This window comes from Littorina saxatilis, linkage group LG2 (genome assembly GCF_037325665.1).
Source record: "Littorina saxatilis isolate snail1 linkage group LG2, US_GU_Lsax_2.0, whole genome shotgun sequence".
Taxonomy (NCBI): Eukaryota; Metazoa; Mollusca; class Gastropoda; order Littorinimorpha; family Littorinidae; genus Littorina; species Littorina saxatilis.
In genome coordinates, this window is record NC_090246.1 from 84,274,153 (window position 1) to 84,289,296 (window position 15,144).

Sequence of the window (15,144 nt, forward strand, 5' to 3'; positions counted from 1 at the left end):
ATTTTTCACAGCTGTATCACTCTATGATCCTCTATTCGTCAAGGTGTTTGTGATCGTGAAAACAAAAATCAAGGTAACTGTGATCGTGAAAGCTAAAATTTCCCTTCCCGTGATCGTGATGATACCCACCCCTTTGGGGCCCTCCCAGTAAGGTAATACATTGTACTACGTTGCAAGCCCCTGGAGCAAATTTTTGATTAGTGCTTTTGTGAACAAGAAACAATTGACAAGTGGCTCTATCCCATCTCCCCCCTTTCCCTGTCGTCGCAATATAAAGTTCGTGGTTGAAAACGACGTTAAACACCAAATAAAGAAAGTATCTCAAACATGTGTATATTGGTGTTTAAATTTTAACTTCTATAGTGTCTCTGTTTTTAGTATACATTGACTACATTGGTAGTCACTGTTTTGTTTGTTTGTTTGTATTTTAATTGTCTCAAGGCGGACATATTGTAATAAAACTGAGGCCTAGTCCTAAATCGTTATCCTTGTCAAATAAAGTTCTCTCTCTCTCTCGCTCGCTCGCTCGCTCGCTCGCTCGCACACACACACCCCGAATTTGGCTAACTTTACAATGGGCAACGCAAAACTTGAAGAGAGCGAGACTGAGAGATGGAGATGCTACAACCAACTCTCTTAGACAGTGTACGATGATGTGTACTATACAGTCTCTGATGCTACTAAACAGCGGGGATGCAAAACACGAAAAGTACTGAATTCTATTCTGTTGCATGTTTTTTTCTTCAACGCTTGACTCTTTCAGCTCGATCTCCATTTCAGTAGAATTATGCCTTCTGCAAGACAGAGCTCCAAGAGAGAGAGTCGCGGAGAGTTACCCCCCTTGCTCAACCCGCTAGAGGCGCCAAGTGCTTCCCTTAGCGACGTCATAAACCTTCTCTGTTGCCTCTAACAACTACATCTCAGCAAGTGTTTAGCGACCAAGAAGCTGCACTTGTTGATCACTTCACGCCGTTGTCCGCGCTTCAAATTACCCCAGGAAAATGGCGACAGCGACGCTGGCGAGCCGGGAGATTCCCCCGCAGCGGGCTCCAGAGCCTGCAGTGGATACCAACCCGCAAATGGAGATCACGTACACTGGAAACACAGGGAACGACATGGGGATTTCTACCATGGGCTACCGCGCGGCCAAGTACAACCCGAGTGAGTGGCATGAAGGTAACTACTCCAAGTATTACCAGTCCTTCGTGGACAGGGACTCGGCGGAGCGCATCCGTCACGAATCCAAGCGTACCCGCAACGAGACTGAAGAGCTCGAGCACTCCACCCAGGCCCAAGTGACCAAGAAGCTGGCCGAGCGATGCAAGGACATCGACTTCTGGAAGTCCGAGCTGGAGCGAGAGATCCGCGACGTGATCGACGAGACGGATCTGCTGCTTGCCCAGAAGAAGCGTCTGGAGAACGCCCTGCGAGCCACGGAGGTCCCCCTGCACATCGCCACGGACAACCTCAACTGTCGTCAGCGCCGACAGGGACTCGACCTGGTGCAGGATGATGTGGAGATCTCTCTGCTCAAGGTGAGTGCTTCTTGTGTCGTGCGTCAGATTTTTATGTTTTTCTCACTGTCAGTTTCTGTCTGGCTGAGTATTTTTTTAGAAGATGTTTTTATATTTGTGCCTGTGTGTGTGCATCTGTTTTCTTTCTTTCAGTCACTTGCTTATTATTACATTGGAGATGTATTTTGTGTACACTAATATTGTCAGATATCTGTCTTTCACATCTCTGTCTTGCTTATCGCTCTTTCAGAGAAGTGTGTGTGTGTGTGCTGAAGAAACGTGAGTAGGTCCTGTAAAGTGTATACGTTTTAATGTAAGTATGTCAATCTCTGTCTTGTTTGTTTTAATGTAAGTATGTCAATCTGTCTTGTTCATTCCGTTGCGACGATAGCCAACACTGGCTCGTGCAACGTACCTATACCAGATCCAGCATTTTTTGTAGAGGAAGACTTTGCATACACCTCCCTGGGTGCGCATAGGGAGGGAGCAGGAACGAGCCAGCAGCTATTGTATCAACTATCATTCAACTCGTTCCAAAGTCAGGTCTAAATATAGAGACAACTAAAAATCACTGAACCTTAGCATTGTGGTGTTCGTCGTCTGCTAAGGCCAGGGGGAACTACTCTCTTCCGCCCTTGGACCTGAGCAGAGGACGATGGGAAGAAAAACAACGGTAAGAAATGACAGTCGAGAGACAAAAACTGCAAAGAAAAGGTAGGGAAAAGAAAAAAAACACCACACTGGAAGTTGTCTCCTACCCCCCTCTACAATTCCATGATAAAAATTCACAAAATTTCACAGTAAAAATCCCCCGCTTGAGACAAAAACTGTAAAGAAAAGGTAGGGAAAAGGAAAAAAACACCACATTGAAAGTTGTCTTCTACCCCCTCTACAATCCCACAATAAAAACACATTACTGAAAGGCCGAAAGAGGAAGGGAAAGAAGAAACAACCGGAATCGGCGGTTATAAACGCAACCGATCTTCGAAGGTCACCTCCCCCCTCCCCAACATTCACCTTCCACGTCCGAAGACGTAAACAGGCCCCAAATTCGTACAGAATTTCAGGACCCAGCGGCAAGCCCACATATCTATCAGCAGCGTAAGTTCGATCATCGCGCTTCTGACACCAATATAGTAAAAATGCACTTACCGTTACGGCGCCTGTGTCTTCTGTACTCGTCTATTTATATCTTACCGTTGTTTTTCTTCCCATCGTTCTCTGCTCCGGTCCAAGGGTGGAAGAGAGTAGTTCCCCCTGGCCTTAGCAGACGACGAACACCACAGCATCAACAACTTGTGCAATGAAATCTAGAAAATACCCAAGAGGTGTCCAACATGATGTATACACATAACCTCAGAACTGCCTGTGATTGTTCATTTTGGGCAATGTAGTAGTGCGAACAACATATTTACACATACATGAGTGTGCCAGCAGCCTGTATTTGACTTTTTGTGTCGGATCATTCACGTGCAAAGCACTACTGAAATCCGTTTTCTTTCTGACTCCCGTTTCCAAATATATAACTTTCATGTCTTTTCTTCCAGGAAGTTGAAATTATCAACAATGTGAGGGATCTGCTGCAAAACACAATTGCCCAGACAGAGAAACAAATCAGGTGAGTTGACTTCAATGTTCTTCTTCTTCTTCTTCTTCTTCGTTCATGGGCTAAGACTCCCACGTTCACTCATGTTTTTAGCACGAGTGGATTTTTACGTGTATGACCGTTTTTACCCCGCCATTCAGGCAGCATACGCCGATTTCGGAGGAGGCATGCTGGGTATTTTCGTGTTTCTATAACCCACCGAACTCTGACATGGATTACAGGATCTTTTCCGTGCGCACTTGGTCTTGTGCTTGCGTGTACACACGAAGGGGGTTAAGTCACTAGCAGGTCTGCACATAAGTTGACCTGTGGGAGATCGGAAAAATCTCCACTCTTAAACCACCAGACGGCAGCGACCGGGATTCGAACTCACGACCTCCCGACTTAGGAGACCGATGTGTTACCACCACGCCACTGCGCCCGTCTGACTTCAATGTCATTTCAAGCATACATTTGAAGTCAATCTGCAAATTTGTGTATGTCAAGGGATAATGCTGTATTGCCAAATACCTTCAGTGTGCATTCGTTTAAATTCCATACCCTTTCTAATATGACGACCCAGATAGGACTCCACGAATATAGCACCCCTGACAAGCATCTGTAAGTCCCTCCAGTTTCAAAACTCATTGATATAATGTCAAACATGAAAGAGTTGCCAGTGTCTCTTGATGGACACCATCAGTTTAGGAGTATGTGTTAGACAAGTGTGTGTGTGTGTGTATGCGTGTGAATGTGCATGCATGGTAGCACATATCAACATTGTTGATACTTGTGTGCAGATGGAGTGTTTTCCTAGATACATTTTGTCATTGAATTTTTTTTCTTTCACACATGTTATTTTCTTTCTCAACCTTTGTATATATGATCATATCGCTGTCTGTCCTGAATTCAGTTTTAAAGCTGTTTTTACATTTAGTCAAGTTTTGACTAAATGTTTTAACATAGAGGGGGAATCGAGATGAGGGTCGTGGTGCATGTGTGTGTGTGTGTCTGTCTGCGTGCGTGTGTGTGTGTAGAGCGATTCAGACTAAACTACTGGACCGATCTTTATGAAATTTGACATGAGAGTTCCTGGGAATGATATCCCCGGACTTTTTTTCATTTTTTCGATAAATACCTTTGATGACGTCATATCCGGCTTTTTGTAAAAGTTGAGGCAGCACTGTCACACCCTCATTTTTCAATCAAATTGATTGAAATTTTGGCAAAGCAATCTTCGACGAAGGCCGGACTTTGGTATTGCATTTCAGCTTGGTGGCTTAAAAACTAATGAATGAGTTTGGTCATTAAAAATCGGAAACTTGTAATTATTTTTTTTTTAAACGATCCAAAAATAATTTCATCTTATTCTTTGTCATTTTCTGATTCCAAAAACATATACATATGTTATATTTGGATTACAAACAAGCTCTGAAAATTAAAAATATAAAAATTATGATTAAAATTAATTTTCCGAAATCGATTTAAAAACAATTTCATCTTATTCCTTGTCGGTCCCTGATTCCAAAAACATATAGATATATGTTTGGATTAAAAACAAACTCAGTAAACTAAAAAGAATAGACATACAGAAAAGCGTGTTATCCTGCTCAGCGCGACCACTACCGCACTATTCTGCATGGCTTGTTGATTTCACTGCCTTTGCAACGAGCAGTGCGTTCAGTTTCATTCTGTGAGTTCGACAGCTCGACTAAATGTTGTTATTTCGCCTTACGCGACTTGTTTCTCTTCTCCAGACTGAACCGTGACTCCAAGCAGAACCTGGAGTTTGACTGGAGCGACAAGAAGGAGTCCCTTGAGCTTGACACAACTTGCGGAGTGATGAGGAACCACCACACCAACAAACAGTTCCACGATGGTGCAGCTAAATTTGAGGAGATGTGAGTCTCTATGAGGGGTTTTTTCAGAGACAGCTGCACTAACTTGCACTGATGGGGTCTAAATTGATTTCTTTTAACCATAATTGGTGTCACTGCAGAGTATGTGTATCACTTTTCCTGTACTTCACTAGCATTGCAAAGGATTCATTGAGTAACTGTCAAAGATAGGACTTCTTCACCATTTTTGTGACAACAGATTGCTTTGCAACATCTGGGTTTTTGAGTCACTTGAGAAAAAGTGACTCTATGTAATCGGTCAGTGTTAGTCTGTCCGGCCGGCCGTCCGGCCGGCCGTCCGTAGACACCACCTTAACGTTGGACTTTTCTCGGAAACTATCAAAGCAATCCGGCTCATATTTTGTTTAGTCGTGACCTCCAATGACCTCTACACTTTAACGATGGTTTCGTTGACCTTTGACCTTTTTCAAGGTCACAGGTCAGCGTCAAAGGAAAAATTAGACATTTTATATCTTTGACAAAGTTCATCGGATGTGATTGAAACTTTGTAGGATTATTCTTTACATCAAAGTATTTACATCTGTAGCCTTTTACGAACGTTATCAGAAAAACAAGGGAGATAACTACCCTTTTCTGTTCGGCAACACACAACTTAACGTTGGGCTTTTCTCGGAAACTATAAAAGTGACCGGGCTCAAATTTTATGTGAACGTGACTCCCAGTGACCTCTACACTTTGACGTCTGCTTTGGTGACCTTTGACCTTTTTCAAGGTCACAGGTATGTCTTGAAGGAAAAAAATTGAAATATCATATCTCTGAAACTATTCATCGGATTTGATTCAAACTTTATAGGATTATTCTTTACATCAAATTATTTACATCTGTATTGTGTTGTGAATAGCAATTTCTTCCTGTCCATCTGATGCCTCATATAATATTCAGAACTGCGAAAGTGACTCGATCGAGCGTTTGCTCTTCTTGTTAAACTGGGAATAAACCCTGTCCTTAACGGGGCCAAGTCGACTACGCTAAGTATACTTCGTGAAGCTGGCCGCACAAAGTTGTTGCAGAGAGTTTTTGGTAAAAAGACTTAGTAAAATTTTTGGTAAATAGATTTGTCAAAGTCGACTTGGGGCTGAATGAAGGACCACCTTTAGTAGGCTTTACTAACAGTGGGGCTTTGCTGTGTCAAGCTACTCATGTTTCCACCCCCTTTGGTAGGCTTTACTAACAGTGGGGCTTTGCTGTATCAAGCTACTCATGTTTCCACCCCCTTTAGTAGGCTTTACTGAAAGTGGGGCTTTGCTGTGTCAAGCTACTCATGTTTCCACCAGCTTTGGTAGGCTTTACTGAAAGTGGGGCTTTGCTGTATCAAGCTACTCATGTTTCCACCAGCTTTGGTAGGCTTTACTAACAGTGGGGCTTTGCTGTATCAAGCTACTCATGTTTCCACCCCCTTTGGTAGGCTTTACTAACAGTGGGGCTTTGCTGTATCAAGCTACTCATGTTTCCACCCCCTTTAGTAGGCTTTACTAACAGTGGGGCTTTGCTGTATCAAGCTACTCATGTTTCCACCCCCTTTAGTAGGCTTTACTAACAGTGGGGCTTTGCTGTATCAAGATACTCATGTTTCCACCCCCTTTGGTAGGCTTTACTAACAGTGGGGCTTTGCTGTATCAAGCTACTCATGTTTCCACCCCCTTTGGTAGGCTTTACTAACAGTGGGGCTTTGCTGTATCAAGCTACTCATGTTTCCACCCCCTTTAGTAGGCTTTACTAACAGTGGGGCTTTGCTGTATCAAGCTACTCATGTTTCCACCCCCTTTGGTAGGCTTTACTAACAGTGGGGCTTTGCTGTATCAAGCTACTCATGTTTCCACCCCCTTTGGTAGGCTTTACTAACAGTGGGGCTTTGCTGTGTCAAGCTACTTATGTTTCCACCAGCTTTAGTAGGCTTTACTGAAAGTGGGGCTTTGCTGTGTCAAGCTACTCATGTTTCCACCCCCTTTGGTAGGCTTTACTAACAGTGGGGCTTTGCTGTATCAAGCTACTCATGTTTCCACCCCCTTTAGTAGGCTTTACTGAAAGTGGGGCTTTGCTGTGTCAAGCTACTCATGTTTCCACCCCCTTTAGTAGGCTTTACTAACAGTGGGGCTTTGCTGTATCAAGCTACTCATGTTTCCACCCCCTTTGGTAGGCTTTACTAACAGTGGGGCTTTGCTGTATCAAGCTACTCATGTTTCCACCCCCTTTAGTAGGCTTTACTGAAAGTGGGGCTTTGCTGTGTCAAGCTACTCATGTTTCCACCCCCTTTAGTAGGCTTTACTGAAAGTGGGGCTTTGCTGTGTCAAGCTACTCATGTTTCCACCCCCTTTAGTAGGCTTTACTGAAAGTGGGGCTTTGCTGTATCAAGCTACTCATGTTTCCACCCCCTTTAGTAGGCTTTACTGAAAGTGGGGCTTTGCTGTGTCAAGCTACTCATGTTTCCACCAGCTTTGGTAGGCTTTACTGAAAGTGGGGCTTTGCTGTGTCAAGCTACTCATGTTTCCACCAGCTTTGGTAGGCTTTACTGAAAGTGGGGCTTTGCTGTGTCAAGCTACTCATGTTTCCACCCCCTTTAGTAGGCTTTACTGAAAGTGGGGCTTTGCTGTATCAAGCTACTCATGTTTCCACCAGCTTTGGTAGGCTTTACTAACAGTGGGGCTTTGCTGTATCAAGCTACTCATGTTTCCACCACCAACAATCTTTATTTTCTCTCATCTACAGCCAGAGCACACCCGAGTCATGGGCCCAGTTCACTCATGACAACATCGCGCGTGCGGAGCATGAGCGCATGGCGTCCATCCAGCTGCGTACACTGGTGGACAACGTGCTGGAGGACACGTCCCGCGACATGCGCGAGCAGTGCGACACTGTCGACGTCAACTTCCAGAAACGTCTGATGGAGATGGAGGATGCCAAGTCCAAGCTGGAGGAGAACCTCAAGAAGGTGGGTGTCAACACAAAGGTTGTGGTACCCCCCTGTTAAGATCCCCCCCCCCCCCCCCCTGCATTTAAGACCTGTCCCCTTCTGAGACCTTGCTTTTTGAGATGTTCTGTTCATAATCTGTACTTTTACATCAATTTTAACACTCCGTCCATTCTGAGACCTGATTTCTCCGATTTTTGTTAGATCTTCAAATACCTGCTATAAATAGCTCACGCTCTTCAATGGCTGATAACTGCAGAGTCAGCTGTGAAGGGTGACGCAGTAGTCTCCCTGTCACATTTATCTCCATTGAATCATTGTTTGCATCAACTTGTAGGAATAGAAATAATGCATGGCCACACTCTGATGAGTTTCTATTTGTGTGATGTTCAGGTGTGCGTGGAGATTGCTTCCCAGGAGAGGAACATCGACGACCTGAAGGCGGCTATCCGTGCCAAGGAGGACGCCATGAAGAAGGCCCAGACACGTCTCTACCTGCGCACAAACAGACCCGGCGTGGAACTCTGCAGAGACCCTGCACAATATGCGTAAGTTGTATTTTTTTGTAGTGTGTGTGTGTGTGTGGGGGGGATGTGCCCAGAGCAGCTGTTGTCCCATAATATGGTCCATAGTACTGTAATGAGCAAGAATTGACTGTGCAGCCAACTCAACCAATACAAAGGTTACAAATACACACTAATGAACACTTTCATGCAGATCGTGATGTATTGGTTTGCCAGCAATTCAGCAGGGGGTTGAATTTGTGGAGTGGTCTGCTAACTCATATTTTTTTGGATCCTGTTCCCTCTTTCAGATGGCAAGTTTCTCTTGCTAACAGGTGTCCTTTGTTCAGAGGTGTGCTAGTTTCTTTTCGGTTTAATTTCAAACTCTATTTGGTCTGATTTTGTATGTGATGAGATCACTACAATACAATCAATCAAGATAATAATAGAAGATACAATGTTCAACCATGTCACTTGGTAGCATCATCAGAAATGGAATTGACTTTTTCTTCTTGTTCAAAGCAGCTAAGCTTGATTACAGTTTCATCAAGATGTTTCAAGGGTGTTTGTTTATTCCTTTTAGGTTGGTGGGTGGAGTCAAGATAATAATAGAAGATAACATTTTTGAACATGTGACTCGTAGAAACACAATTTTTGTGCCGATTTTGATGTATTTTTTCAAATCAAAGCAGACCAATTTGATTAGTTTCACGAAGCAGATGTTTTTGTTAGTAGTATGTATGGCTTCAACAATGTTTGTCCATTTACTTCAGGTTGATGAAGCAGATTTCTGTTGTCAGTACTGTGTGTGCAGATGGCTTCAACAGTGTTTGTCTATTTGCTTCAGGTTGGTGGGTGAGGTGAACGAGCTGTGCCAGTCGATCGACGCCCTGAAGAACCAGCTGAACCAGTCGGAGAACTCGCTCAAGGACCTGCAGGACAACCGCATGTCACTGGAGAAGGAGATCTCCAACAAGAAGAACAGCATCTTCATCGACAGAGACAAGTGCATGACCGTCCGCACTCGCTACCCCTCTACTCTCCGATTGCAAGGTTACCAGTAAAGCCTGCTCGCTTGCCGCTCAGTGTCCCTTGCCCCCTGCTCTGCCTTCAAACTGGTTGATTTACTTTTGGTTGAACCGATATTCTATTTAGCTTGGAACTGGACAGTTCTGCTTCCAGGGAATAAACTGTAATACACCGTTTTAGATGTAAAAAGAGGCCTTCACGGCACGCTGCAAACATTTTGACATCTTTGACCTCAGGAATTTGTTGTTCAGTAAAACCGAGCAGAACAAAAAACAAATCAAAACTGACGGTTTTTAAATTTTTAATCTGATGATTTCACAAGACAGAAAACAAGTTCCTTTGTTCAAAACCATGTACAGTCGAGATCGCTTTACACGAAATGAAAGGGACCAATATTTTTGTTCGAGTTAACGATTTTTAGCGATAACGAAAATGATCAAACTGATAACTTTTTTCTTTAAAAGCAAGATAAAGAAGATAAAACAGTGCCATACCTTAATAAAAAAAAGCCTCCGTAGTGCGCGGCGGACGAAGTACACGGTTCAGTCAGAGTCGGCAGTTTTGTCGTCTGCTACAGTTCATTATTTTGTTGTACACTTTAATTCCCCACAAAAAAGATTAAAATCCATTGCAGTGTTTAAAATCTATTGCAGTGTTTATGAATTCACACAGGACGAAAGAAATCCGTCAACTTCAACTGACAACTGTTTGACAGGCTCACGTACTGCACTTTTCGACGAACCGTTCAATTCTTGTGACGTCGTCAAACATCCGCTTTCGGTTTGGTTGAACATCACATGACACATACGCATCTTCAATCTTTTGTCTATTCTTGATGAACGTTGACAAAGTTGAATTTGCGATTGAAAAGTTCTTACAAATTTCAGGCTTGTTCAGTTGTTTTGTATCAAGCTCTTCTAAAACTCTGATTTTAAACGTGATTGTGTGGCTTGCTTGTTTTCTCTTCACTCCTGTTTTCGAGGCCATCTTCAATCACGGTCAGAAGGAAAATGAGATATTCAGTTAGTCATACAAACACGTGAACACTTCTCGCTTTTGAAGCTACAAGTTGAAAAAAACAGTTGTTTGGTGGTGCAAGAGACCGAGAATCGGCTTCGTGTAAACGTTTTTTGTACGAGTCTCAGATCCTTTTATTTCGCGTTATGTTTTTTTTAGTAGGGTTTATGAAGGGAATGATTGGGACTGACAACACGTTTCGCGTAATGGGTTTTTTCAGCTTATCGTTTTTCGTGTTAAAATGATCTCGACTGTACCTTTTTTTTTGTTCATACACACTTGTCTTGTTTGTGTTTGTGTCCCATCAGCAGGACTCTTCAGTTTTAGAAGTGTATATATGCTGCATCTTGTGCAAAATTACTGTGATAGTTTTACAAATGCTTATTGTAAGTATTTTTATGTACATACAAACCCTCTTCTGGTGAGAGTGAATACTTTTTCTTCGACACTGCTGGTCTTTCTCTTTCTTGCATTTTCTTTTTGAATTATTGTTCTTTTGTCTGCATGATCATTCTTGTGTTTATGTAAATAAATTGAATAATGTGTTCAAAAATTCTTTGAATATTATGGTTTGTTGAGACGAACAAGATGTAGCTCGTTTGTGTGAAATTGGATCCCCCCATCCACGTGCGGATGCCCAATCTTTTTTTTGTGCTTCATCTTCGCAGGTTTCATGTCTCTTTACTTTCCTCTGCTCGAGTGTTGTATGTTGCTGTGAATTTAAAGTTGAACACTATCAGTATTACCGTATTAACTTTCAAAATAATCCTAAGAAGCCACGATAATAATAAATACAGATTTCTAATGGTAAAATTTGCAGTTTGAAAATGAAGATGGATTATGTTTGTGATGAAAAAGATGTCCACAATAAAGAGGATTTATTTACAGCTTAGGATTGATGCAAGTGGGCGTGACACTGTGTGAGAGATGTTTCACTGTTACTTCCTCTTCCAAAGAGAACACGATATACTGCAAATACCATGTCAAAACAACATTCAAAGAAAATTAAAGTGAATATTACGAACTTTACAAAATGTTAAGGTTTCATATTTGTATCCCAATAGCATTTCTGAGGTTGAAGAGCAGAACTCTGTGACATACTTTATAAGGATTTGTAAATATTCAAGATGGCAACACCAGTCATATTCTTTGCAAGATCAAGTGTCCCGTTTTTAAAATTTGTTGCAATGTGAAAATCTTGTATCTGAGACTTAAAATAAGCAGTTCCAATCAATCAATCAATATGAGGCTTATATCGCGCGTATTCCGTGGATACAGTTCTAAGCGCAGGGATTTTTTTTTAAATTTTAAAATTTTTTATTGTATGCAATTTATATCGCGCACATATTCAAGGCGCAGGGATTTATTTATGCCGTGTGAGATGGAATTGTTTTACACAATACATCTAGCATTCACATCGGCCAGCAGATCGCAGCCATTTCGGCGCATATCCTACTTTTCACGGCCTATTATTCCAAGTCACACGGGTATTTTGGTGGACATTTTTATCTATGCCTATACAATTTTGCCAGGAAAGACCCTTTTGTCAATCGTGGGATCTTTAACGTGCACACCCCAATGTAGTGTACACGAAGGGACCTCGGTTTTTCGTCTCATCCGAAAGACTAGCACTTGAACCCACCACCTAGGTTAGGAAAGGGGGGAGAAAATTGCTAACACGCTGACCCAGGGTCGAACTCGCAACCTCTCGCAAGTGCGATACCACTCGGCCACCCAGTCCCTAAAAATAAGCAGTTATGCCTTCCTCATGAAATGTCCCCTTCGAGCATACAGAATAAGCTGAGACTGTAGAGTACACAGAGACGCTTCATACGGTGCTTAAAATTGAGACAGGAAGCCCTGTGGCGCCACCAGCAGAAACATGGGACAACCTACTTTCGTTTTCCACAGCAATAGCGATATAGTGCAGCACAACCATGGCCGCGCCAACACGAAAGCACAGTGGGGCATGGTGTTCGGCCATCAATTGCTTACTCACATGCAAAGGCTTCAGGATGTTCAAATTTCCTAAGGAAGAGAGCAGGTAAGGATTGTTTTTTTTATTTTTCTCTCGTTAAATGTTGGAAAATCAGTAAAAGTTGTAGCGTCGAACTGCGTGTATTCTACCGGAACAGAGAAAACACACACTGTACACACTACAGCCTCAAACCAGTCCAAGCTGTGCATGTTGATACTAGTTTCACATGTCTAAGATTTATTTCTCCTCTACTTTATCTCATTTCGGCATGCCAAGTCTGGAACTGCTAGAGGCAAAGACGGTCGGTGATGATGAGCTGATAAACACAGGTTGAGCTGATGAAAGTGAGTTTCAAGAAGTCCGCGCAGATGTTGCACATGGACTGAGTCAGAACAAGAATCATTCTTCGCTTGGAGAAAAACATGAATGGGTCACTGACCTGTCCTGCTGCGCAGTGCAAGCTCAACAATCTGATTGTGCAGTTGTTCACTAACTAGGCTTCATTTGGTCTTGAAGGACAACAACAGATTCTCTTCTTCGTCCAAGCGCAAAAGTCGAAAACTTCTCAAACTGGAGTACTTGTGACGATGCTGTTCAAAGTGTCATCGAGTCGGTCTTTACCTCGTTAATTCATTTTAATTCGTGTGCATGTGTGTGTGTGACTGACTCGGAGAGCAGGTCTGCCTACCCTCCAAGTGAAGCTTCAGGGACAAAGTTCTGTTGAAGATTAAAAGAAGTCGATTTTGCGCGAAGCGCAACAGTCGAGGTTGCGCGAAGCGCAAGCGAGCCGGCTAGGGGGGTCCAGGGGCATGCCCCCCCGGAAAATTTTTTTGGCCAAAAGGACACAATTGGTGCAATCTGGTGTCATTTTACCCTAACATTGCCTTCAGATCATCTTGCCAAACTTGAACATTGTCACTGTAAATGTCACTTAAAAAATGAAATTCAAACTTACAATATTTACATTTTGTACAAGGTTTGGTGGTGTCACTGCATTCATTTGGAGCTGGCCTGAAGGGACCTGTAATAGGCACTCTTCATGTCTTTGAGCTCCTTGTTGGTGTAAACTCTATCCAGAGCTTCACCGGGTCTCAACTTGGCGACAAGTGCTTCGAGAGTGTCTTTTGCCATGCTGCCTCTAAAATCTGTCTTGTTCTTGCGGACCACCGAGAAAATCCTCTCGCAGTGTGCTGAAGAGTGTGGAATGGTGAGGATTGACAGCATGACCATTGGCAAGTGTTGGAACATTCTTCTTGCAAGAAGTTGACGCGCATGAGTATTACTATTAGCTACAAAAAGCTGCTCGGCAATGATCAAAGGCATTGTGATAGCTGGGTGGCCTTGTTAAAAGACACGACCTTCTTCCCAGGGGTCAATGACCCAGTTTTTGCCATGAGAGGTTGTTCCCCTGTCATATCTGAGAGAGGAAACACTTCCTGCATCGGGGTCAGTGACCGGTCAGTGACCGAGTTTAACAGAGTGGAAATCTGTGTGTGCGGCCAGATCAAAGGCAGGGCAGTATACCTAGCAGCTGAAGGCAATCTCTCTCCCTCACACTGTTCCTCCGAAAGCGGCATGGCTGCCTTAATGGTGGCTGCCTTAATGGCGGGGTAAAAACGGTCATACACGTAAAATTCCACTCGTGCAAAAAGCACGAGTGTACGTGGGAGTTTCAGCCCACGAACGCAGAAGAAGAAGCAGAAGAACACTGTTGTGAGCGTGTTTGGATTTTTTTTGAGTTTCCGGGACGCATTTCGAACATCCGTATTTTCCGGAACACTTGATAAAATTTATTGATTTCCGGGACATATACGGAAATTCTGTAACGGTAGGCAAACCTGGGAGAGAGAGAGAAAAAAAAAGAGAGAGAGCTTTCTGAACAAGAAAGAAGTAACTCGATAAGAAATAAGAAAATCATCCATCGATCAAGATTCTTTAAAGTCAACTTGGTCACAAGATTGTTGTTCAAGTTGGCTGTATTTTACAGTTTTCCTTACATGATAACTTCTTAGCTCTGTGTATTTGACTACCCATTTCAGTTTGGAGGTGCTGGGACGACGCCAAATTGACTAAATGCCTTAGTTACCGATTTTTGTTAAACGATTTATTCCTGACATATTTTCTGACTTAACTGACAGAATGAATTTGACTAAAACACACAAAAATAACGAAGGTTAGTTCGTGAAAAGACACCGACTTGAATCATGTTTTCATAACTACAGCGATGCAGCGGATATTGCCTAAGTAAATTTGATTTAATTCTAATCTACACCATTTTCAGCGGTGTTTTTATGGTCATTTAAAAAGGATGTTCACAAACATATATTTTCACCCAGTTACTTTTTGCAGCACTGTCAGCCTGACAGAACAGACAGTATGTTGATACAAACGTGATATAAACACAGTCGACAGCAGCCGCTATACGCGAGCTACCTTGTGCGGCAGGGAGTGGCTCTTTTCTCGCGCGCTGGCTGGCCGGTCTCAGTTTCGCACCGCAGCGCAAAGGATGAAGCATCTCTATGTACTCTACAGTCTCTGATAAGCTTCTCCTGACTGGAGCAAGCGTGAACATTTTTATTAGAACAATTCACTTTGGATGATGTGTGAACAGGTACTCAGGCCACCTTCTTTCTTCCTAATGTTTGATCTTTGACTTTCCCCATTTACGTACACAGTCACAATCTAAGCAA

The 15,144-nt window shown here is 42.9% G+C and overlaps 1 protein-coding gene across 1 annotated transcript; it reads left to right on the forward strand.

Moving 5' to 3' along the window:
* Positions 1 to 881: 881 nt before the first annotated feature.
* LOC138959969 (tektin-4-like) lies at positions 882 to 11,363 on the forward strand. Its single transcript, XM_070331675.1, has 6 exons — positions 882 to 1,535; positions 3,062 to 3,132; positions 4,857 to 5,000; positions 7,726 to 7,948; positions 8,321 to 8,475; positions 9,278 to 11,363. Exons 1-6 carry the CDS (start codon positions 1,002 to 1,004, stop codon positions 9,492 to 9,494), a joined length of 1,344 nt encoding a protein of 447 aa, XP_070187776.1. The 5' UTR covers positions 882 to 1,001; the 3' UTR covers positions 9,495 to 11,363.
* The last annotated feature ends 3,781 nt before the right edge of the window (positions 11,364 to 15,144 follow it).